Source organism: Alosa sapidissima, chromosome 14 (assembly GCF_018492685.1).
Source record: "Alosa sapidissima isolate fAloSap1 chromosome 14, fAloSap1.pri, whole genome shotgun sequence".
NCBI classification, from domain to species: Eukaryota; Metazoa; Chordata; class Actinopteri; order Clupeiformes; family Clupeidae; genus Alosa; species Alosa sapidissima.
The window spans coordinates 9,655,255-9,679,896 of NC_055970.1; the positions used below are offsets into that span (position 1 = coordinate 9,655,255).

Consider the following 24,642-nt stretch of genomic DNA (forward strand, 5'->3'; position numbering starts at 1 on the left):
AGGGGGGGAGGGGCGGGCAGAAAGCAGAACAAAGTAACCGCACATATCCTCATCTTTGCAAGTATGTATCAGTTACTTGTAACATGCTGATACCAGCGTGATTGTTTGCATTGCATCTATTTCCTAGAGTTAATTGGAAGGGTAAGTTCTTTCATGTTTTTAAATAGTTTTGGTGTGTTGCCAAGATAAAGTGTGTAGCCTAATATATTATAGAATTGGCAAGAATAGTTAAGCCTAAATGTTAGGCTATTAAGCTTATTATTTTGTGATTACTATGTCTATTTCTTCCTCATACGTACTCAATTTTGGTGTGCAGTGTGCAATTTGACAGCAGCTCACTTGCAATAACTAATAGGCTATAACATTGATATAAAACGCTATTTAATTGAAAATGACAGTTTCTTATAGTAATAGTTTTAAATGGTGTTGTAAAGCTACGTAACATTAGAAATTCAGTAATTTTGCCAAGTATCATCAAGTCGGCACATCGTGTTCCCTTTCAGCACGACTGTACCATCATCGCTTTGCTCTCTGAAAATCATGTGAAAATCATGTCACGCTTTACGCAGCTTTCACATCACCACGACAGTTATCATAATTACACTCTTATGTCATTTAATTCTTACGAATATCTTCATTTTCAGAACCTTGTCGGCACTGAAAGTAAAAGGGGGTGTGCCTCTCCAAGACTATTTCTCTATGCGCCGGCTGCTCTCTCAGCTGCATGAAAAAGATTGGCTAAGAAATCCGCAGTGTCACTAACAACGACCACAGCTTCAGACACGTGCTCAAGTCACCGGACACCTGACGTGCCTTCAGCATCCCCAAAAACTCCGAGCAGCACCCCACGTAGACCACTCTGCAGCCTTCTATGGAAGCTGAAGCATTGCACTCTGTCGTGGTCATGCTGCCTCCAAAGAACTGCATCCCGAGAAACTACAGTTGTATTGCTGGGCTTTTCGGGAGCTTGGCAGCTGTGAATCAAGTGAAAGAAGAGGGAGATGAGGACCTAAATGGAAACTGCGAGCCATTGGAATTCCAGGTGGTGGAAGAAAGACCCAGGGGTAGAGAAAGCTTTCTCAAACCGCCACAGAGTCCAACACTGCGCCGCAGGTGCAAGTCTTTGCCGACCCCAACCGAGAGAGCCAAGCTTGAGATTTGTCGGACCAGAAGCCCATCATGTCAGAAGAAGGTTCGCTTTGCAGACTCTTTGGGCTTGGAGCTTACTTCGGTCAGGCACTTTGACGACACTGATGTGCCGGAGATTCCAGAACGCATCTTGGCCAAATTCAGGTGTCAGACTCCCCTTTTTCTCAAAAGATTTGACAAGTTTCCTTCTGTGCCTACCCAAACTGTTTTGATGGAAATGGAGTTCACAAATCCAGGCACTCTCCCCGACTTTATAGAGAAAGTGAAAGAGTTAAAAGTGTTGTTGGAATGTGTTCGGGGTGACGATTTCAGCCTCTCTGGGTTTATAAGGGTCCTAAACATTGCATTCGAAAAGAGCGTTGCTGTAAGGTATACTCTCAACAACTGGATGACATGTATGGATAGTCTGGCATCCTATGTTCCACAATCGAATGATGGAGTTACTGACAGGTTCTCATTTAAAATGGTTGTCCCTACCTTTTTGGAGAGCGGCGGTACGTTGCAATTTGCAATAAAGTACACGGTCGGTGGAGAGGAATACTGGGACAACAATTATGGGAATAACTACAAGGTGAAACGCCACAAGTTTAAAATTTCGCCGCCACGGGAATGGGAGGATGGCTGGATTCATTTTATTTAAACGTGCATAGCGATCGCCGTCACACTGTGCGTTTTTGTGCGTAAATTCCTGCTGCAGCCTATCAGACCTTGAGAAAAGGCAAATGCTACCCAAACGCCGGTTCTGCTTAGGGCTTTTGTTAGCTTTATGGGACTTGTTCTCATCACTTCTTTGGCAATCAAATTTGTCCTTACTCTGGGTGTTACATTCAATATTACATGTCTTCAGATTGCATTGTAACAGTTAATGTAGACGCGTTTCATTTCAAGTCGCTTTTTTATTGACTTTTATGTAACATGTGCACGTGCAGAAGGAAACGCATAGCATATGCGTAGTTCACGTATCACAAGCCAGTGTCTTTCTTAGATACTGAACGAAGTCATCTGCCCCCTTCTGCACAAGATCCTAATATTACTTTATGGTTTATGTCTACGTGGTTACACAATGTCTAGTCATGGCAGTATTGTCGCCAACAGTTGAATGCTGTAATCGTAAATGCATCATTCAGTGTCGTGGGAATGGGATTTTAGCTACAAATCGGTTCAATACGATCTCACCATAGTGTCCAATCTTACAAAAAATGCATGTCATACTTATATTTCGCTTACTTCTATCTATGCCTTAGCCCATCGTATCGAAGGGTAGACCTATCTGACATTGGTACACAGTGTACTAACCGGCAGATTCAGACAGCCTGTCTGGTGCATGTGATACTCGAACAATAGCCTATCCTATGGGGTGAAAAAACGTAGCATCCACCCAGCCTACCTCATGCCAAGTTGAATGAAATCCCAGAATCAGGTAAATTAGGCTACACAATAATAAAATAAAAAAGTATGAGCAGTGGCTGGAGCAATAGAACACCCCACCCACTCTTAAGCTAGCACAGATCAGTCAGCATTGTCAAACTGATGTCACTGATTTCACTTGTAAAATTAAACTCGTAGCATAGCATATGTGCTTGTCAGACACAATACTGTTCTTCAACACTGTTGTAAATCTCAAAGTACAAAGTATATACGATGTAAGCTTTGGTCTCTTAGTAAACAGGTTGCAGGCTACAGGGAATGTGGTGGAGGGATACTCCTTTGAACAATGCTTCAGACTACTGCCTTACAAATTCAGTAGGATTCATGTTTTTTTCTTGACACAAGGATTCAGCTGTACAAGTCTGTGTAGGCTATGCAGTGATACATTCACAGTGACAGGACAGAAATGGACTTAGTAGAAATTGTATTTCTCTTGACTTGTGTTGCAGGCATTGTTTTGTTGATGGACTTGTTTACCTCAGATCTCAAAAGGCATATTTATTGTGAATCTCACAATACAATACAGTGTCAGTAAATCCAGGTTGAATATGTTTATTCAGGTTCAGGGTAACACCTTTTATTTTCTAGTAAATCTAGCCCTACAATGATACAAGAAAGCTTTTGTCATGGGCAGTTTTTTTTTATAATCCTCCAGAAGTATTTTTGTGGATTTTGTTTAATCTGTTTCCAAAACATCTGAAATATCCTTTCATCAAGGATTCTGCCTTCCACAAAAGCAGTCTGTCAGTATTTGTAAATAACTACAGCAGTGTGCCATAAAGTCTTCAGCAAGCCAACTATTGTATAGGCTCTATGTTACAATCACTGTTCATTTATTCCACTTCTCCAGCTATCAGAAAAGTGCAATGAATTTACTGAGGTGTTGGTATTTAATTTGGTCTTTAATCTGTTTTTCCATGAGTGAAAATTATGTTAATTTTTTGTCATCACAAGGCCTGTTAAAAGTCAGGTCACATGGTTAATCTCTGTTAACTTTAGTCAGTGAAGTGTTGGGATATCTTCCATTGCATGTTATGCTCTCTTTAGTTTCAGTCATTTTAAAATGTGCTTGTTTTGGTTAACTCTGTCCATCACGGTAATATAGAGGGGATTGACTTGAGTTGAATGACATGTTGAATGACTTGTGTTGAATGACATGTTGAATGTCATAGGAGATTTGTTTTAGTCAGGTTATGAGTTGGTGTGGAGCTATCACTGAAAATGTTTGCCTTCATACTATTTATGTTACTGTGTAAAACTGGCACAATATTTATTTAACTGGAGCTGACTAGGCCTGCCAGACAGTAAAGAAACTTGAACATTATCTTACAAAGACTGATGGATTTTATGGTGAAACCTAACATGCCCTGACACTTATGTGAGAGGGAGGCTATAAACTGCTGTTGTGACAGTTTTACTATAAATAAGTGCATCAGTGTACCTACAGTCCGAAAATGTGAAAATAGTTGGTTCAGTCAGTCATGAACATCGACCAAAGCAATAGTAATATATGCTTTGAGTAGGCTATTTTATCATCAAATTATACAATGTTAGAACATTTATTTTTTTTACTTTCACATAGATGGTTAGTGTTGAAAAAAGAGTGAGTAATTAATGTATATGTTAGCAATATGGAGAAAGTAGTTAAGCCCAAAAAGTAAGCACACATAGAGGCAGATGCAGAGTGTTGACAGATTGTAAGAATGACTGTATTCCCACATTACTGTGAATTTATTATTATTATTATTATTATTATTATTATTATTTTTATACTGCTCAAATCTATGTACGTTTACACTCATTGTGATCAATTTCTAAATGAAGCAGAAGCACTGTTTGAGATGTCGGAGGTAAATTAATGGCACCACAAAGTTAATTTTGTTGTGACTGGCAATTAGGTGTTGAGGAGGCTGAATCCAGGGGTCTGGTTGTAACTAATGTGAATGAAAATGTGTATCAATGTGCTTGATGATAAAGTGCTGACACTGTTGACATTGTCATGAGGGCCAAAAGTCTTTGGCTTGGTTTGCACACTGTGGACTGGAATTGATGGACAATAGTCTAGCTTCCAGAAGCACCTTTCACTTTCCCTGATGAGCAGGAATGATTGTAATTAGGTTTTTCAGATCAGTTCTATGTTGATTAAGCATCTTGTTCAGTTTAAAAAAAGAGTTTCTGAAATGTAGCAACATCTAAGAGAAACTTGTTCAACCAAGTTGTACTGCTTTTGGTGTTCAACTTATATTTTCATGCACTTTTGCTTATATATTTATTTTGTTTACTGTACTGTATTTTCTTGTGCACATGGTTAGGCATTTTGCATAGCACTTTGTGTCTCAGAAATAATTTTGGAAATTTGGCTGGGTTTTGTTTTTGTATCTATGCAACATGTACGTCTTCAGTTAAGCTGTAAGCTTCAGTTCAGAAAAATCTGTATTTAAATGTACATTTTCCACTCCATACCTGTTGCATGACCAGCTTCTAAAAAATACCCATTGTTACTTTTACAGTGGATTTGTAATTTATATTAGCCTATATTTTACTAATTCGTGGTATTAAAGGCTTTTCGTGATGGAACTTAATGCTTATGCCTCATTTTGTTACTCATCTTAAAGATTTGCCAGTGTGATTGTTATATAGTATAGAAACAATAACAGTGTTATACAATACATTAATACTAATAATAATAACCTATCAATTAATAATGTAGTTATTTATTTATTTCTTAGACTTATGAAGTCATTACCGTCATATTATATGTGGCATAAGGATGGTGTATGAATTGATGGTCTTCACTTTTGTGGCTTACAAACCCCTACAAACACTCAGTTCTATCAGATGAGGTGAAACATATCTAGTTTACACTCATACAAGTAACTCTTTCATAATGAACACTTGGTGTTCACCTTAATTTCCCCTTTTTGCCATTGTAAATTAAATTACATATTATAATACATCCTTTAATCATAGACTAAATATTGCTGTTGTACCCTATAAAGATCCTGTAGCGAGAACAGTGACTGCACCACTATCCTGTGTGTCCGCTCTGGCTGTCTCCTCTGCAGAAGCTCCAGGGTCTCGTAGCCTTTGGGACCTTCAGCAGTGGGTGGAACATCAGCCTGTTGGTGCTGCTGTGCTTGATATAAACATGTACCAGGGTGATGTTTTCAGGGTTATTTCTGTGCTGGATCCATATCAGATAACATCAGCCTCCATGGACCTCTGCATTTCTTTTTCCCAAGGCAGATTGGAGGGTGTTGGCTGTCTGTGACTACCAACACAAGCTATTAGAAAGGCTGCGTCAAAGGGCTCTGTTATTTTGTTACATAAGACATCAGTTAGAGGTCTGCTTATCACAAACATACTGTAGATGATCCTTATCCTGCTCCTTGTGGTGTTTATGAAAATACAATATGAAAGTTAAGCTTAGTTTCCCAAGGAATTATTAGGTTTTCCAGACATATTGGAATGTGCACAGTTAGTTAGTGTAGTTGACAAGATTATCACTGGAATAGACTAGTGTACCAGTATGTTTATATGTCAGAGTACATCTGCTGTCTGTTTGTGCCCCATTATTTCCATCACTTTAAATGGAAAAAAATAGTTGTGGTATTAAAGCACAACGCTGATTTAATGCATTTATATTATTATTAGAATGATTTGACGGTCATATGCAAAATTAAGAGACCACAGCAAATTTGAATGACCGTCAAACTAATTTTGACATTTGACATTTCAATGTTTTTGTTTAGGTCTGTGGGTAAAGTTTCCGCAATATTTGGCTTCTTTTATTGAACCAAGTTTAGTTTGAGTAATTTTAGTGGTATTGATACGTTTAGTTTATACACATTTCCAGCAGGGTTTGGTCTATAGTGGTCTAGAAAATCTGTCTCTGTCTTTAGAGCGATTATGTGAGGCACCTGAGCTCAGCCAGTGTAAAACAAGGCTCATGGCTCCCTGAACACAACACTACGGACCCAGGAAATATTGTTCCGTGAAATTGAATCCAGCTTTGATAGCTTTGAACTCACTGGCTTTGAGTCACTGGTTTGAAACAAATTAGCTACCTCAGCAGCACCCATCAGTCAATTGAAATCTATGGTGCTCTCACTTGATGCATGAGAGTGGAAAATAAAATCAATGCGTGGGGAAAAACTCATGTTGTCCCATGAATAAACAGCAACATACATCTGTTAACAGTTGTAATTTTAAAGCAATGAATGACTGAAGTTATATATTTAGTAAAACAGTGCAAGCATTTTAATTCAGTGGGCATAGACTTATTGGTTGCTATTTTGGTCATGTCATAGATGGGATATGAAGGTCAAGTTGTAAGAGCAGAGGGTGGGACTGAGGTCCCAGAGCTCATGAGATAAGTGAACACTCCAAGGTCTACATGAAGCAGCGAGGAGACGAGATCATGGAGACGAGAGGAGAAGTGAGGAGATGAGATCATGGAGATGAGGAGAAGCGAGGAGACGAGATCCTGGAGACGAGAGGAGAAGCGAGGATACGAGATCATGGAGACGAGAGGAGAAGCGAGGAGACGAGATCATGGAGCCCTTCCTCCAGTGTTACCTTCTGTGACCGTCTGGCACCAGCGATTGATTATGAGATAATTAAAACTCACCTGCTAGAGGCGGAACAGCGCAGAACATGACCCAGATGCCTGCAAGGGAATCGATTGCATCAGTACAATTGCCTGGGATCAAAAAACACAATGTTCATTTTAATATTCTAACTCACTGTTACGCCCAGTAGGGGAAATAACATGGAGGAGGCACGGAGTAGTCTAGCAAGCCTGAACAGTTTATTTTGCGACCAACAAGATAGACAAAAAGACAATCGATAGCAGGTGTAGGCAGCGACTGAGCATATAGTCCTACAAGAGGCACACAACCCAAAGGCACAAAGGCAAACGCCTCGTGCTGCTGCGCCCCCCCCCCCCCAGAATGGGAACCAGCGGCCTTGAAAGGGGTCAGGTGACCTGTGCACCGGTGCACCATCCTCCTTAATCAGCCAATCACTATCAGTCAGCATACCGTCCACCTGCGAACAGACACAAGACAATACAACGTAGCGCATGGAGGAAGCCACGCCCACTGGGGCGTCACACCCTCCCCCTTCTAAACAGGAAACAGTTTCCTGAACATCAATATAATCATAATCAAAGAATATCCAAAAACACAGACATAAACACTGTAGACTAAAGACAAGAGCTAGAGACTCCCCAATCCACCCACCATCAGCATCAGCTGAATAGTAATATGAGAACTGAGAAGGCATACTAACCTACAGACACAAACATACATCCAATCCCACACATCCACACAGACACTCACACACTCATTCTGCACACTCTGGGGCACGCGAGAGAGCATCTGTCACTATGTTCTCTGGGCCTTTAATGTGCCGAACATCCAGATTATACGGCTGAAGAAAGAGGCACCACCTCATCAGCCATTGGTTGGGATTCTGGAAAGAATGCAGAAATGTCAAAGGATTATGGTCGCTATAAATAACAACAGGTGAACAACGCCCACTAACATAAACTTCAAAATGTTGAAGCGCCCAAATCAATGCGAGGGCCTCCTTTTCAATAACCAAATAGTTTCTCTGATAAGACGCAAACTTCTGCGAAAAGAAGCAAACTGGATGTTCAACGCAATCATCGTCTTCCTGAATTAACACAGCTCCAGCACCGACCTTGCTGGCATCCACTTGAATTTTGAAAGGCCAGTTCAAACAAACAATGCCTTTGACTTGAGTAAATCCGTTAAGGGGGCGACCACCGACGAAAAGTTTCTACAAAAACAGCGATAAAAACCAACCATCCCTAGGAAACGCATTAGCTCACGTTTAGTTTCTGGAACTGGGAAGTTATCGATTGCCCTCACTTTAGCTCATATCGGACGCACTTGCCCCTGTCCTACCACCTTGCCCAGGTAGGTCGCGGTCGCCCCAGCGAACTCACACTTTGCTACGTTGACCGTGAGCCGTGCCTGAGCAAGGCGGTCAAAAAGCAAGCGCAGCCGCTTCAAATGAGACGACCAGTCGTTGCTCACAAGAACCACGTCGTCAAGGTACACTGTCACCCCCTCTAAACCAGCCACAACACGGTTCATTAATCGTTGAAAACAAGCCGGCGCGTTGCGGAGGCCAAAGCTCATAACACGGTAAGAAAACTACCCATTATGCGTAATGAACGCTGACAGTTTGCGTGCCTTCTCCGTTAACAATACCTGCCAATACCCCTTCAACAGGTCTAGTTTTGTGATGAATTTCGCAGACCCTACCTGGTCTACGCAATCCTCTATTCGGGGTAGAGGAAACAGGTCACGGTTACGGTGTTAAGTTTTCTGTAATCAGTACAGAAACGAAAAGTACCATCAGACTTCTTAACGAGGAGGCAGGGCGACGACCAGCTCGAGAAAGAAGGCTCAGCCAACCCATTATCTAACAAATACCGAACCTCCTTCTCCAAAACCTCCCTCTTCTCCAAGGGAACACGATAGAAACGTTGGCGGTTGGGTTCAGCATCCCCAACGTTAATATCGTGCTCCAACACATTGGTCTGAGTAGGCACGTCTGAAAACAGAACTAAGAATTTCTTTAATAAGTCAGTTAACTCTTGTGTTTGTTTCGGGTCTAGATGTTTAAGAACTGGTGTAGCTCTCCTTTGCACAAAAGGCTGACAAATAGAGGAAGGGTAAGTCTTATGTAAGGGTAAAGAATAATTATAAATACTCACTGGGACCAGCAGGATCAGAATTTCTAGGAACGCCTACAGAGCCAGGTGTACCAAACAATATTACCAGATAGAACACTCAACACAGTAGTTTATCTTTGGAAGGGCAGTAAACCACTTCCTTTTAATATAAAAGATGTATATAATTAAACTATGAAAATAAATAATTAAAGCAAAAATAAAATAAGTATTACCCGGGTAACAAAATAATAAACAAAATGGTAAAAAGATATCTAAATTCCAAATGTACAGATTAAAGAGTAAATCTACAGTTCAAAGGTTCTAATTCTACAGTTCAAAGTTCAAAGACTTCTTATTCTATGGTTAAAAGTTCAAAGGTTACTTATTCTACAGTTCAAAGTTCAAAGAGTCTTCTTTCTTCACATGCAATTCCTCTCAGGTTCATGGGAGGCTCGCCATCAAACTCAATCAAATCCATGCAAAAGATAAAAAACCTGACCTACAATAGGCCAGAATCCATATTCAAATATCTCACATTGCTGCTTCATAGTTATGGAGTAATGGATATGATAGACTACACCAGTGGTCTCCAACACGGTGCCCGCGGGCACCAGGTACCCCGCCGGGAGCCTATGAGGCGCCCGCGGTGGATGTTCTAAAAATAGCCATTGGTTGACGCAGAGTTCTAAATCACATATGGTACATTTTTTTAAATAATATTTGTTAATGTTTTCATGTTTTAATACGAGTTTAGCTGTAGAAGAGAACAACTTTTAAGATTTCCTACAACATTTGAAAATGAATTTAGTAACGTAATTTAAAAAATATATAATTATACCGCCAAAAGTTAGCCTATACCGCCACTGCGCAGACTCCCCTTAACATTGATTAGAAGACGAATGTAAACAAGAATGAATTCTGTATGTGTATTTCGCGATGTCTGAAAACAAGAAAAGGAAATCATACCACTTCCAGGAGGAATGGGAGGAAGAGTTCTTTACTAAAGTAAAAGACAAGAGCGTATGTATGATTTGTGGAGCTGCCATAGCTTTGGCTAAGAGACACAATGTGGAAAGACATTTTTCTACATTACACAGAACGTTCAATGCAAGCTACCCACCAGGCAGCACACTGAGGGCGGAAAAGGCGCGTGAGCTCAATGCAGCTTTGTTATTGTGCCTCTGACATTTCCAGAAAAACACTTTTTTTATTTATTTATTTTTCTATTTTTATGTTACAGCTATTGATGTGGAATTTGGATATTGTAATTGTAACAGCTTTAATTATCCCTATATGAGATTACTAGAAAAAATATATATATTGGATTTCTTTACTGATCTTCAATTTAATGTACATTTTGGAATTATTGAAAAATAAAAGTTATTCATATTATTGAGTAAGATTGTTGAGACTATTAATAATTCATTGTTCATGTTTAAATGTCTGTCTTCATTGATTATTAGTGATTAACACAAATAATCTTACATAGTCATAGTTTTATAGTGAAATTAAGACGTTTATTCTATTTATTTATTTATTCGAATAAGTAGCCCTCCGACTAATTTTTCACCCTCGGGTAGCCCTCGACCCCAAAAAGGTTGGAGACCCCTGGACTACCTACCCCTGGAAGTCTAATGTGCATACAATATAAAGAAAGCAGTTAAGAACTAATAAAGCAGTGATCGCTTTATTGCATATAATGCAATGTCTCTAGCCTACAGTCATCAGAATGACCTCAAGCTTAAACAACAGGAAAATAAACTGTGTACCTAAAGTACACGTTTAAGTTTCTCAAACAGTATAATATAGCATTCAATAATAATAATAATAACAAAAGAAAACTTATCATGTGAGTGTGTGTGTAGTGTAAATGTAGGCTAAGATGTGTTGATGTTTAAATTTGATGCACCGCTAGCCTGTAGCACCGTTAACTCTCGAATGTAAACAATTAGCCGTAGTAACAGCAGCTACGGTAAAACCAAGGGGGCAGGCGAATTCCCGGAAGTAGAAGAATCGACGTAGGCTGGAGGGACCACCTCTCTGCTAACTCCCATAGAAGCCCATTCATTCTAGGATTTTTTTGAAATACCATAACTTCATATAACATATATCCTGTGCCGATATTGTAGCTTCTGTGTAATCTACATAAACACTACAAAGGCAAAACAGACTCCACTACCTCGTCCGTAACGTTGGTCACCCGTAAGAAGAATGGTTAGCTTGTTTGGTTGGAGGGAAGCTAGCTTTGACGTAATCTCTCTTTCGCGCCGTAGGGAGATAACCGTATTGTTTGGATAAGAAGCTCCACCTTACTGTCTATGACGGTAACTCATAAGCAAAACCTAGCATACACGACCGTATGTTAAGGTAAAGCATTACACAGAGGCAACCTAATAATAATAAAAAAGTAAACCTAATTTTTTTAAAAACGGCACTAATCATTTCAGAGGTTTTCGATGGATTGACCGTAGGTCGGAAAAGTGGAAAGAAGATTAGCTTCAAGGCTATAACTTTTTTGTTTTGTTTTAGCATGACTGTTTTTGAAGATGATCATGTGTGGTAGCTTCAACATTAACACGACTTGGTGAGGATGATATTAATAATAATACATAAATAAATGTTTAACTTTGAAGGCGAAGGAAGTGTGAGAAGAATTTCTGTGTATCTATCATATGAGTTACAAGATTCAGTTCGATGGCTAACGTCACGAAGTTAAGTGTGAGTCTGCGCAGTACTGGGGGGACTAACTGAAAAATCATTCTATTTGACTCAGTGCCCTCCCATTGAAAACGACGGAGACTGTTTGTCCATTTCTTTTACCCAGTCTAAGTGAATGCCGTTTGTTAGCATTCCTAGGTACTGATGGTTAATGGTAGAACAAAGCTCACCAATGCGGGATCAAGCGTCATATATGTGCGAAGACAGGTCGCCGGGTTGCTCAGACAGAGGTCAAAGTACTTAAAGAATTAAATAAAAGTGTGTCACAAGATGTAAGCTTATGACAATAACTTGGCAATATCTTGTTAGAGGGGATGCATCCCCTCTATTGAAATCCGGAGACTTCTTCTTCTTATTATTTTTCTTTTTACCTTATTATTTTTCTTTTCCTGTGTGTCAAAATAAAATTCCCAGCCATATCTCATGCATTCAGCATTATATCTCCAGAACGGCTTGATGTACATGCTTCAAATTTGGTACGAGTGTTTTTATGGACTCAAAGATTAAGTGAGTTGGAGGTTGAAGGTCAAATGTCAAGGTCAAAAACACCTTGAGTATGATATCTCAATAATGCCATGTCACACAAGATTCAAATTTGGTTACTCCAAAAGCACCTTTGCAGGTATCACAATTACCCTTCCAACCAGCTAGCAGCAAGCTCAACAGCCCCACCAACACCCTAACCAGCAGACTGCATCCCCTCGTGTAATTCCTCGGAATTGCATTTCTAGTTTACCATTGAATTAGCGTTGGTGGCTAGCAATCGCTAACTAGGGATTAGAATGTTTCTCTTACCCAAATAGATGCAAATAAAGTTTCTCATGTTGTTTAAAGTAGTTATTTACGTAAGATGTTAAGTTCATAGATGATCCTGGGCTGTTCGCTTCAAAGTTATTCAAAAGTTAAATAATGGTGGTCGAGGTAAATGTAGTGGCTTTCACCACCTCGACTGTCTTCTGTATCGTTCAAGGAAGAAGTGGGCTCCGGTTCTAACATCTCGCAAAAGACTATCAGCTCACGCGATAGACTTATTTTCAAAAGAAAATATTAAGAAATACATTTCTAAAAATGTTTTAAAATATTAAAACTAATTCTAATATGGACGTTTGTGGTTTATCTAGTTGCAAATACATGTTAGAAGTGTTTTTTACAGTCCTTCTACCTGCTCTGATGTCATGCCTATTCACTACTGTTTAACAGGCTGACTAACCAGGGTTACACAGGGTACAAGTTTTTTAATGTTTTTAATTTTTTTAATTTTTTAAACGACCCTGCAAAACACAGTCATCCACCGTTTTCAACTCTTCATCCGGCGCTGCCACCGTCGGATGAACAGCACTTGAGAACGGGGAGCTGTCCACCAGCACCACGGGTTGGACTGGCGAAACAATACGCTTGTCGCGGTCGCGATGGTAAAAAGGCTTGAGAAGATTCACGTGACACCTCCGTGTTCACCTGCCCCTATCGGGGGTCGAGAGCACATAGTTGTCCTTTAAACCACAACGCAGGACTTTATATGGCCCTGCGTATTTAGCCTGTAACGGCGAACCGACGACAGGGAGAAGCGCAAGCACCCGGTCCCCCACACTAAACACTCGATGTTCGGAGCGACGGTCAAACAGTTTTTTCATTTTTTTCTGCGACTCCCGCAACCGGTCACTAGCCAATCTCCACGCTGAAAAGAGTCTACGGCGAAACCCCGAGACATAATCAGACAAATTATCTGGCGGATCCAAATCAGCCCACTGATCGTGAAGAGTAGATAGTAATCCACGCACTCAGACAAGGTTGTTCGGGCTAAAACCCGTGCTCTCGTGAGTAACCTTCCTGGCTGCCAGCATCAGCCAGGGAAGGCCCTCTTCCCAATCACAATTCAGCTCAACACAATATGCTCGGAGCAGGGACTTCAAAGTTGAATGAAAGCGCTCGAAAGCGCCTTGGCTCTGAACGTGATATGCGGTCGCCAGATTTTGTTTAATACCCAATTGTCAAAGCTCTTCAGCAAACAGACTAGAAGTAAAATTACTGCCACGATCAGACTGTACAATTCTCGGCAACCCGAAAATAGATATGAATTGGCTAAGAGCCTTAACAATTGACTTTGAATTGATCGAGCGCAAAGGGTAGGTGGCTGGGTAACGAGTGACCTGACACATAACTGTGAGCAGGTACTCGCAACCACTTTTTGCACGGGGCAAAGGACCAACACAGTCAATTATAAGGTGCTGAAACGGTTGACACTTAAACGGTATTGGGCGCAGAGGTGCCGTTTTAGGACCAAATTGGGCTTGGCAATTGACACGTATTACACGTCTTCACAAAACTGGCCACATCACGCTTGATGCGCGGCCAGTAAAAGTATCTCAGAACCCTATCATATGTTTTTTTGACACCCGCGTGTCCGGCCAGTTTGTCGGCTCGAACTTCTCATCACCTTCTGCCGCACACAGAGATGTAGACGCAGGCCGGTCAGTAGGCGTCGCCGAAGCCGGGGTCGCAGGCACATTGACAGCCAGGACCGACGGTTTGGCAAAAAAGGCTTGCGGTTTACTTTTAGCCTTCAACACCGGAAAATCAGTCTTCCAGTGCCCTTGCCCCATACAATAATTACACGTCAAATCACGCAGAGGCGGCGAGTACTGAGTGGGACGTCGGTCGTGAACTGAGCCTACAGATGGTAAAACGCTAGGACGCGGACGAAAATGTTCGCCCTTCAAAGTAGCCGGGCGAGAACGATGCGCAATCTCCCACTCGTCAGCCAGCACAGCAGCCTGAGGAGCGGTCTGAACATCGCGCTCCATCATAAAAGTCGTAATATGTTCAGGGAGTGTCTGCTTAAACTGTTCTAGTAGGACCAAATCAATTAATTGCTCCATGGTGTTAATATTAGCTGATTTACGCCACCGACCAAATTGTAATGTTAAGTCCCGCACAAACTCCATATGAGACTGACCAGGTTTTCTCCGCATAGAACGAAAACGATGTTGACGCCTCCGGTACTAACTCAGTACAGCAGATTTTACCTTCTCATAAATCTGACTGTCGTCAGTGGACAAGGCGGAATACGCGCGCTGTGCTCGGCCAGTCAGAACACAGAACTTTATTTAAAATTAAAAGACAATCGATAGCAGGTGTAGGCAGCGACTGAGCATATAGTCCCACAAGAGGCACACAACCCAGATCGAACAAAGGCAAACGCCTCGTTCTGCTGCCCCCCCCCAGAATGGGAACCAGCGGCCTTAAAAGGGATCAGGTGACCTGTGCACCATCCTCCTTAATCAGCCAATCACTATCAGTCAGCATACCGTCCACCTGCGAACAGACACAAGACAATACAACGTAGCGCATGGAGGAAGCCACGCCCACTGGGGCGTCACACTCACAAAGTATTTATCTGTTTTTCATTGTCTGGAAATCTTGGTATAGCATATTACAGTTTTTGCCAATTGCTTACACACTAAAAACAAATGCTTAGACCAAAGCCTTCAATGCCTAAACTTCTTGTAGCATACCTTAAACACACTGGCACATTGTTTGCAATTCTGCAACACACTTATTGCGAAACACTACTCACGGTTTCTTACATTAGACATTTGTTCAAAAACAAAATTTCCTGTTATCATTGGGAAAACACTTCCATTCAAAATGGTAATTGGTAATACCCACCAGGAGCGGAGTGGGGCACTAAAATCCACCGGGAAAATTCTTTGGTATAGATGTGAGTTGACTATCTCCAAGTGCTATGTCTTATTTGGCTGTGTGTAAAATTTTGACATAATGAGCCAAATTCTGCAAAAAGTGTGTAAGCAATAAGCAAAAACGGTATGTAGGCCTACTTCTTATTGTCATTTTTGATGTTTGCAGGCATTGATACTACCATTTACTACAGCCACTTTTGATTTTGATTGGCTTGACCTTTCTGAGGTCTGATGGAAATGTTAGTGAATTATGGGGTTCCAGACTCTCTCCTTGAAAGGAGATCTAGGTGGACATGGCCAAGCTAACTCACTGGTACATTCTCTGTAAATATTTAATGTTTACCTCTTTGTTTTCCTACGATGTTCTCTCACCTTCCATTTAGCTCAGTGTAATATAGTTGCCCTGTGAACACTTTATATATTTGTCAAAAATGCCTTTATCAATGTTATCTTCTGACCTCAAACCAATGACAGCATATTGCCTCCCACAGACTATTTTCATACTACCTATCATACCTATCATTATAATGCATTCCCATGTGTTACTATCAACTATTGCTATTTCTTCCCCTTGAAGAAAATACAAATAATGCAGGCAAACAAAAAGTATGCTCTGAAGACCTCTGACCATCTTGGAACAAGTCATGGATGGAGCAATGAAACTGTCTAAGTTTTGCAAGGTAGGCCTAAGTCTGTTTACAAATTAGCTTGACAAACAAATATGTAATGCCCTTTAACATAAGCTGTTTGCTGTAAAGTTCTGAACACTGTTGCTATTTAGAGGATCATTGCTGTATTTAGTGGAATTTAGTCATATCTGATTCATGTGGCAGATGGCAATTGGATACCATCTGGTGCTGTATAAAAAATGCCAGTAAAACATTTTAGTTTAGTTAACAACATAGTGTCACTATTATCTGACTGCTTAGTATTTAAAACATGACTTGTTTTTCTTCTATTTTGTTGTGAGTATGGAGAACGGTCAACCTCACTGTTACCGAAAGATTCGTAACTGAGGACATCCTGGAGCATTAACCATGGTAGCAAAACACTCAACTATGACTTGGTGAACTAACGTAATATGCTGAAGTTCATGGTGTGGTCATGTAAGGAAAAAACTGTTGTTCTTGTTAAACTGTTTCACGTGTTCAAGTCATCAAGGTAAAGCATGATGATAAAGGGCTGTATCATGCAGCGCAGAAGAGGCTGGTTTGGCTTAGTCACGGGAGAGGGTGGAAAAGGGAGAAAGTTCAAGCAGAGCAGAAGGTAGTCGTGGTCCACCCACAGTGAGCGTGAGGGAGAGAGAGTGAGAATGTGGATTGTTGTAGATGACTTCTTACATACTGCTGACAGCAGGTGTGGTGAAATTCTTCACACCAGCAACAGTAAATGGTGAGGTGTTGTTTGACCCCTTCTGAAAACATGCTCTCTGTCTCCGGACACCTCTGCACACTGCTGTCCAGCTTGTTCCTTTAATTTATCTCGCTGCCTCAGCGCCAGTGTGGTGACATTGGGCTGCCTCTCTGAGTGTCAGCTGCTGTGTGATATCTCTCTTCACCCCCACCCACCCAGACACAGACACCCCCCAGGCCAGACAGCCCCTCCCTGCCTCCCCCACTCTCTGGGTCTGTGGTGCCTCTCTGTGCTCCAGCCGCACTCCATCCAAAACACACAGAGATAAGAATGAGGTATGACGGCAGTCAGAACAAATCACCTTCCTCATTTCTCCCCCTCTCTCTCCCTCCTCCCTTTCTCTCTCTCTCTCTCTCTCTCTCTCTCTCTCTCTCTCCCTCTCTCTCTCTCTCTTTTTTATTCCTTCCTTTGCCAGTACTTTGTCTTCCTCCCTTCTCTCTGTACGCTCACCTGAATTTATTTCCACAGATTAAGGCACAGTGTTTTACGAGCCTGCACAGAGGTAGCGGTGTTTCCTTTTAGTCCCCTGGTCAATAAGAAAAGGAGGAAACAAATGGATTCAGAGATTATGAGAGATACATACACATTTATCTCTCATAAAGTCAAGCTCTTGGCTTGTTGTGTTTACTATAAGGGTTTCTCCTAAAACAAGTTTAAAAGGTTGTTTATCTCTCGTACAGAAACACAATCCTCAGCATCTTAGCTACTTACCATAAGCCAACCAAGTCCCAGTTGTGTAAGTCCACTTCAAATTCAGATGCACTGCACATTCATTTAGCCCAAATGGCCCCAAATGTTAGAACTTTCTGCAGTGAACAGTGAGTCTGCACTTTGTGCAAGCTTTGGGTAAAATGGGCAAACATGCTGATATTGGAAATCAATGCAACACACATGTGCATTACTGTCTCTCTCTTTCCCTCCCTCCTTCTTGCTTGTGTGACCCCTAGGGGGGGTCCTTCAAACCAGTTACAGTTTGTAACCAACAATCTGAGTTTAGATGTTACAAGCAGGTTATCCCAATAAAGGGAAATAAAATGGAGAAAGGGACTGGAGTATTATAAAAGTAACAAAACAGTTTATTTTATTATTCACGTAGATGCATACATTAGAACAGACACTAGGCCTCTGGGCAGTAAACTCACAGGGACAACAATGTGCAAAATTAAGGTGTTTGGATAAGTAACACTCAAAGATTCAGCAAGTTTCAATCAGCAAACACCGAATATATATAGGGCACGTCACAGGTCACACACACAGCAATTAATTTACTATACACAGCAATCCAGTGATCACACAACAAGATTGTTACCCCCCCCCCCCCCCCTCCCGAATATTGCACTAACCCAATGGCCTAGAATACACACACACACACACACACACACACACACACACACACACACACACACACTGAACTGAATACTAAAACAGGGCACAGGAAAAACAGTGGCCAAGGTGGCGTACGACGGTCCTCCTGCAAAGAAAACATGGCTATGATATCATACAAGTAATTATATAGGTCAAATCAAATCTATGCCTAATTTGCAGCCTATGCATCAATGGGCTTAAGCTGCAAAGGTCCTCAATTGGGTATAAGCAGTCGGAACAGGTCAAGATGCTAAAGTAGCCTACATTACCAACCTGTATGAACGCAGGCCGCGGCGTCTAGCCAGGAGCTTGTTTAGTTATAATTCCGTAGCGATCACTTTAAGCCGTCAGGTTTTTACTCGTACATACCCAGGCCAAACTATAATACAGACGTGGCGAGTCAACACTGCTACATACATATGAACAAGCTTTCTGTGACAGATGTACACACGTGAGGGAGAAAGGAAGCCAGTGAACTTACACTCTCAGCACAACAAACAGCACTCAGCAAGTTAGCGGTCACACTCTAGACCGGTGACTGTAATATAAACAGAACGCAAATTAATGTGAATTCATTACAGCCAGTGCCTAAGGATAAAAGGCTGAACGTTGCTCATGTGTAAAAGCAGAGAACTTACATTTTCATTGAAACACGCGGACACAATTTGTAGCCGGCGAGGGCTTGTGGAGACAAGGAGCTGGACGTAACCACGGCACTAACCGCACAAACACCAGGCCAAGCTACAAAACAATGCAATAGTCCTGAGTCAGACCAGGTCCATGGTAACCATGGCTAAGATACATGTAATGCTAAAATACATTTAAGGATAAGAACTCACATTAACTTGTATGACCAACCGATACTCCAAGGAACCAAGAGTCTGGGTGGCGAGACACACTAATGAGGCACCGGCAGTTTGCTGGATTTAAAGGTGTAGCGCCAAGCGGCCACCACCTGATTCAATCAAGACGTCCAATCAAGGCGCAAGTCCCACTGCCTACGTCCTACCCGCTACACTTGCACACGCTCAAACACCCACACAGCCATACACATACATACAGGCATGCACACACACACATACACACACACACACACACACACACACATTATTCCTCTCTCTCTCTCTTCCCCATATGATAATTTCCTCCCAACATCAGCACCATGGCTGCCTCTGCCTCTGGGTGGGCCTCCTTGGGAGGCAGGACAAAAAACACTCCAATTAGACTGGCTGTGGCCACAGAGGCACAGACACCTTTAATCACCAGCCCTGACAGGCTAGAGGCACTCTCCTGCGCCAAGGTCATAAATAATGAACATGCTGATGCTTATTTTGGCTATCTCCTTATCCCTCTCTCTCACAGTAACACGCACAGAGTTTGTGTTGCATGTGGTGGAAACATTATCACCACTAGGTCAGACCGTGTCCGCTCATGTCCTGTTCGATCAATAATGTTTAGAGGAGAGTCCAATGATCCCTCAATGGCAGTTATGTGTCTTTCATCACTCTCTCTCTATCTCTCTCACGTGTATAAATCTGTCAACTGTGAACATTTAGTCTGAACACTGATTAGCTGATAGATTGTTTTGATGTCTGTCCTAAGCCGTATGGTTCTCACAGTGTGTGTGTGTGTGTGTCTGTGTGCGTGTGTGTGTGTCTGTCTGTCTGTCTGTATCTTTTTCTTTCTGTATCTCTCCTTTTCTCTCTCTCTCTCTCTCTCTGTGTGTGTGTGTGTTCATGTGCCATGACTGCGTGTGATTGTGGCGTGTTTTTGAACAAGCCATCTGGTCCAATTCCTCTGCCCCAGCTATGTGTGTTCAGCAAGGAGCTCTGCCTGTCAAAGCTGCAGTACCCTGAAGTCACCAGAGGCGGCGCCATGTTCATCATGCCTGGTCAGCCTGTTCACCGCCCTCCACTCCTGCTGTCCTTCCCTGTCTGCCTGCCACTGGTCAGATTGATATATCTGTCTCACTGTCGGGGCTGTGTGCTTTACTTGTTCCATGTTGGGTTCCATGCAGGGTGCAGTTCATGAGTGAGACAATAAGCAAGGAATTATGAGGGATAAGATGAGGTGTTCTGCGTTTGCTGAATATGACAAGTAATTATCATCGGTCTTTTATTTACCATACAAAATATGAGGAGATGGGATGAGGTTAGTTAGGAGGTTTATGTGGAAAGCGTAAGATTGATCTCTTGGGCCACATAAAGCGAGCAACAACATCAGTCTCTCTGACTCTCTCTTTCTCTCTGTCTGTCCCTGCATCTCTCTCTCCCTCTCTCTCTCTTTCTCACACACACACACACACACACACTCCTGTGCTTCTTTCAATTCATCATTCCATCAACACTTACCATGCCACATGTCTCTATGTCAGGTCAGAGAAAGGGCAGCGTCTGGCGTCAGTGGCTCCTCCCCTTTGCCTTCCCACAATGCCACAGTGGCTGCGCGGGGATTCATTAGGGTGTGATGTCACCAGGCGGCTACCCCCCCGCCTCCATGTGACATGACACGCAACAGCACCAGGCGCATGCATGACTCGGCAAAACGTGACTCCGGTCAACACAGATAACCATCATCTTTCTTTGTTGTTCTTTTCTTTCTCTCCTCCCATTCTCACCATCATCTCTCTCTTTCCTTCCTGTCCTCTGAGTCTCACCATCATCTCTCCTTCCCTCTGAGTCTCACCATCATCTCTCTCTTTCCTTCCTGTCCTCTGAGTCTCACCATCATCTCTCCTTCCCTCTGAGTCTCACCATCATCTCTCCTTCCCTCTGAGTGCCACCTTCTTCTGCTCTTCCTCTTTATGGCCGCAACATTCCGACAGTTTATCACGCCTACAGCATGTCTTCACTGTGAGGTCATGTGATCCTTCACTTGATGGATGTATGTGTGTGTGTGTGTATGTGTGTGTGTGTGTGTGTGTGTGTGTGTGTGTGTATGTGTGCGTGTGTATGTGTGCACAGGTGTGCGTTAGTGCATGCATGTGCATATGGTGTGTGTGTGTGTGTGTGTGCGTGCGTGTGTGCATGTGTGTGTGCATGTGTGTGCATGTGTATTTGTGTGTGCGTGTGTGCACAGGTGTGCGTTAGTGCATGCATGTGCATATGGTGTGTGTGTGTGTGTGTGTGTGTGTGTGTGGCTATGTCTGTGTGTGTGCGCACAGTGCAGAGTACACAGGGGTGTTTCCTGGGTGTGACGGGCTCTCAGCGGCGTGCCTATAGTCCCTCTGGTGAAATGGCATCAAGAGCATCATGTCTGCTTCATAGGCCCCGTGCTGTGCCCTGAGCCATGGCTGATGCAATGTGCACAGGCTCATGAAAAAATCACAAGGCAGCTCAGTAGAGTCAGGCTCGGGGTCAGCCCTCCGTGGGGACTGTCCTCTTAAAGAGCCGAGTGCATATTACATGATTATGACACTCACGCTTCACTGACACAAACACACACACACACACATACACACACACACACAGGCAGACATGCAAAATCAGCTCTCTCTCACACACATGAGCCATACTCTGAGTGTCAGTCACACTGCCTCTCTGATTGGCCGTTTCAATGTCATGTTCTACCGTGGCGTCCCTCAGGGCAGACACATGTTGCCGTGTTTACAACTCATGTGTTATTTAAAGAAATTCACTTTTCCCCGTTAAACGTGTTTAACAGTCGGACAGAGGCCTCTGCGGTGGCTATAGAAAATAAGCCGTCCATGGCGTGCTTTGTTATAAGAATGTGAAACAAAAACGAAACTATCTGATGCATGTAGAGAGCAGAGCAGCTTTGTGTGGTTGCACCGTGATACTGCTGTGGTTTGTTATCAAGTCCCCAAGTGCATGTGCGTGCGTGGATGCGTACGTGCGAGTGTGTGTGTACACGTGCATGAATGCCTACGACTGCTTGCAAATTCCCTTCACCGTGATCATGAATGAGATATGAATTGCTAGTGGCGCCATCTCCTGGTGATGTATCACACAATGTCATCTACAGATACGTCATGATGGTGGTCTTTAGAGTGCTCTCATCAAACATCACACATACACACTATCATACAGGAAAGACACTTATTCAGAGGATGTTAGTAAAACCCTGCATCACAATTCTTGGTTAAACTGAAATCACTCAAGAGATGCTTTCTCTGAATCTGAAGTAGGTCTAATGACCTTTGTTTTAAGGAAAAGTCAATTTGTTGATTACTGCTGATCAGTCTTGGCCAAAATACCACTCCAATCTGAGATCTCTATTCTGAGAACCTAAACCTCTAACTTGAAAAGCCTTCCAGACTCCTACAGGGTTGGAGTGATTTGTTATATTTGATTGGCAGGTGATTCTGACTCTGGGCTCTATAAAGCGGCATTGAGACTGTTTTTGTTACTATTGGCTCTATTTAAATAAATGGAATTGAACTTAATTGAGTTTGAGAGAATTGGCCAAGTCTGGGTCACACAGAGTCAACCTGAGCTAAGAGCAGCAGACTGGGAAAGAAGACCCTCAACCACCTGTCCCTAAGGTCCAGACATTGCAATGCTGTGTCATTTAGTATATAATGAGCCATTTAATTTCACTCAAGTGCTTTTGTTCATGTAGGTCTGCCCAATTTATTCTGTCGTCATCTCTTCTTTAGCCTCTCTGTTGTGCTCTGGGTATGACAGCCATCCATCTGACATGGCATGCCTTTCCCCCTTTAACAGCCACCACTGGGAGTTGTTAAGGCTCTCACTAGTTGTTTTTGATAGGAGGAACAATACCCAGGAGAGACTTTTTGATTTGTCTCTGTGTGTGTGTGTGTGTGTGTGTGTGTGTGTGTGTGTGTGTGTGTGTGCTTGAAGATCTCAGTTAACCATAGATACAATGACAACGGTGGTTTGGGTTACTATTACTAAAGCTCTGCTTGAGGTTGTGCCAGTCATTATAAAACATGTATGAGGCTTGTCTGCATACTAGAGTACCGGAACCTTTTCATGTTAAGTCAGCGAGCCCTTAACCCAGCTCTGTCATGGAGGAAATGCGATGTGTGCTCGTCCATTGGTAACAAAGCTCTTCAGTGGCAACCCCTTTGTGTTCTATTCCCTGCCAGTCTGGTAACACCATCGATGTTACAATTATAGTACCACTATCATTTGCAGGTGAGTGACAAAATACACATGATCCTATCTTGTCAAACTAGATCTGCAGGTAACAGTGTGCAAATTATTCTGACACAGTGGATGATCATCACCAACCAGTATGTGCTATTTATTTTTGCAGGAGCCCTGTGATAATACTAGCTATTAATGTATATGTTTTGGCAATACAGTCAAGAAAGAAACTATATGTATCAAATATAAAAAAGTGATTAATATTAGAGCCATTTCTGAAGATCTACTATATGGCACATTTTGCAAGGAGCCCTTACATTTCCTCTGTCATTATATTCGGTCCAAATAGATGAATGGGAAATGCGAATCCCTCCATGTTGTGTTTGATCATTCAAACCTCTACTGCCTCCAAGTGGTAAGGTAAGGTAAGGAAGCTTGCTTTACCAACAGCTGGCTGTTACAGCATGTATATCAAAACCACATCACATAATCACACATACACACACACACACACACCGTACTTCCTGCAACCCTGTAAAAGTTCACACTGACACAACTAAGGCATCTCTGTTGAAAGCTTCTCCCTATGCAGATATGGCACCATGGCCTGCGTTGAGAATGAGCTCAGGCTGTAATCTCTGCAGTCATGTGTGAATAAGAGGCAGACGTGGATGGTGCACAGCACAGCACAGCACAGCACCGCACAGGCTGAGACCAGAGTGCTGATCCACACTGCCCTCCTTCACAGCCATAAGAGATGGTGCACAGCACCGCACAGGCTGAGACCAGAGTGCTGATCCACACTGCCCTCCTTCACAGCCATAAGAGATGGTGCACACCACAGCACAGTGCTGATCCACACTGGCCTCCTGCTGCCTCTCTGCCTCCTAGTCATACATTCTGGTCCAAACTGTATGGCTGTGGGGAGGAGATAAAAATAGATGAGTGAGATCATGTGTGTGTGTGTGTGTGTGTGTGTGTGTCACCTCTAAACAAACGGAGACCACGCTCACAGACACGTGCCCCGCTGCCCTTCACCATCACGTGGCTGAGCTGAGCTGAGCAGAGAGGAGAGGAGATGAGTGTTCTG

The 24,642-nt window shown here is 42.5% G+C and overlaps 1 protein-coding gene and 1 long non-coding RNA gene across 4 annotated transcripts; one reads left to right on the forward strand and one right to left on the reverse strand.

The window, feature by feature from the left end:
- The first annotated feature begins 13 nt into the window (after window positions 1–13).
- Window positions 14–5,146, forward strand: LOC121682321 (protein phosphatase 1 regulatory subunit 3D). Its single transcript, XM_042062418.1, has 2 exons — window positions 14–141; window positions 645–5,146. Exon 2 carries the CDS (start codon window positions 872–874, stop codon window positions 1,787–1,789), a length of 918 nt encoding a protein of 305 aa, XP_041918352.1. The 5' UTR covers window positions 14–141; window positions 645–871; the 3' UTR covers window positions 1,790–5,146.
- A 1,668-nt stretch (window positions 5,147–6,814) lies between these two features.
- Window positions 6,815–12,923, reverse strand: LOC121681854. 3 transcript variants are annotated; one of them, XR_006022318.1, is made up of 4 exons: window positions 12,800–12,922; window positions 12,175–12,243; window positions 7,920–8,052; window positions 6,815–7,246 (listed from the first exon to the last, which is right to left on the reverse strand). It is a non-coding gene; the product is annotated as an uncharacterized LOC121681854 (long non-coding RNA). The 3 variants fall into 3 exon arrangements; XR_006022317.1 differs by lacking the exon at window positions 7,920–8,052; XR_006022316.1 differs by lacking the exons at window positions 7,920–8,052; window positions 12,175–12,243 and having other exon boundaries at window positions 12,800–12,923.
- Window positions 12,924–24,642: the final 11,719 nt, after the last annotated feature.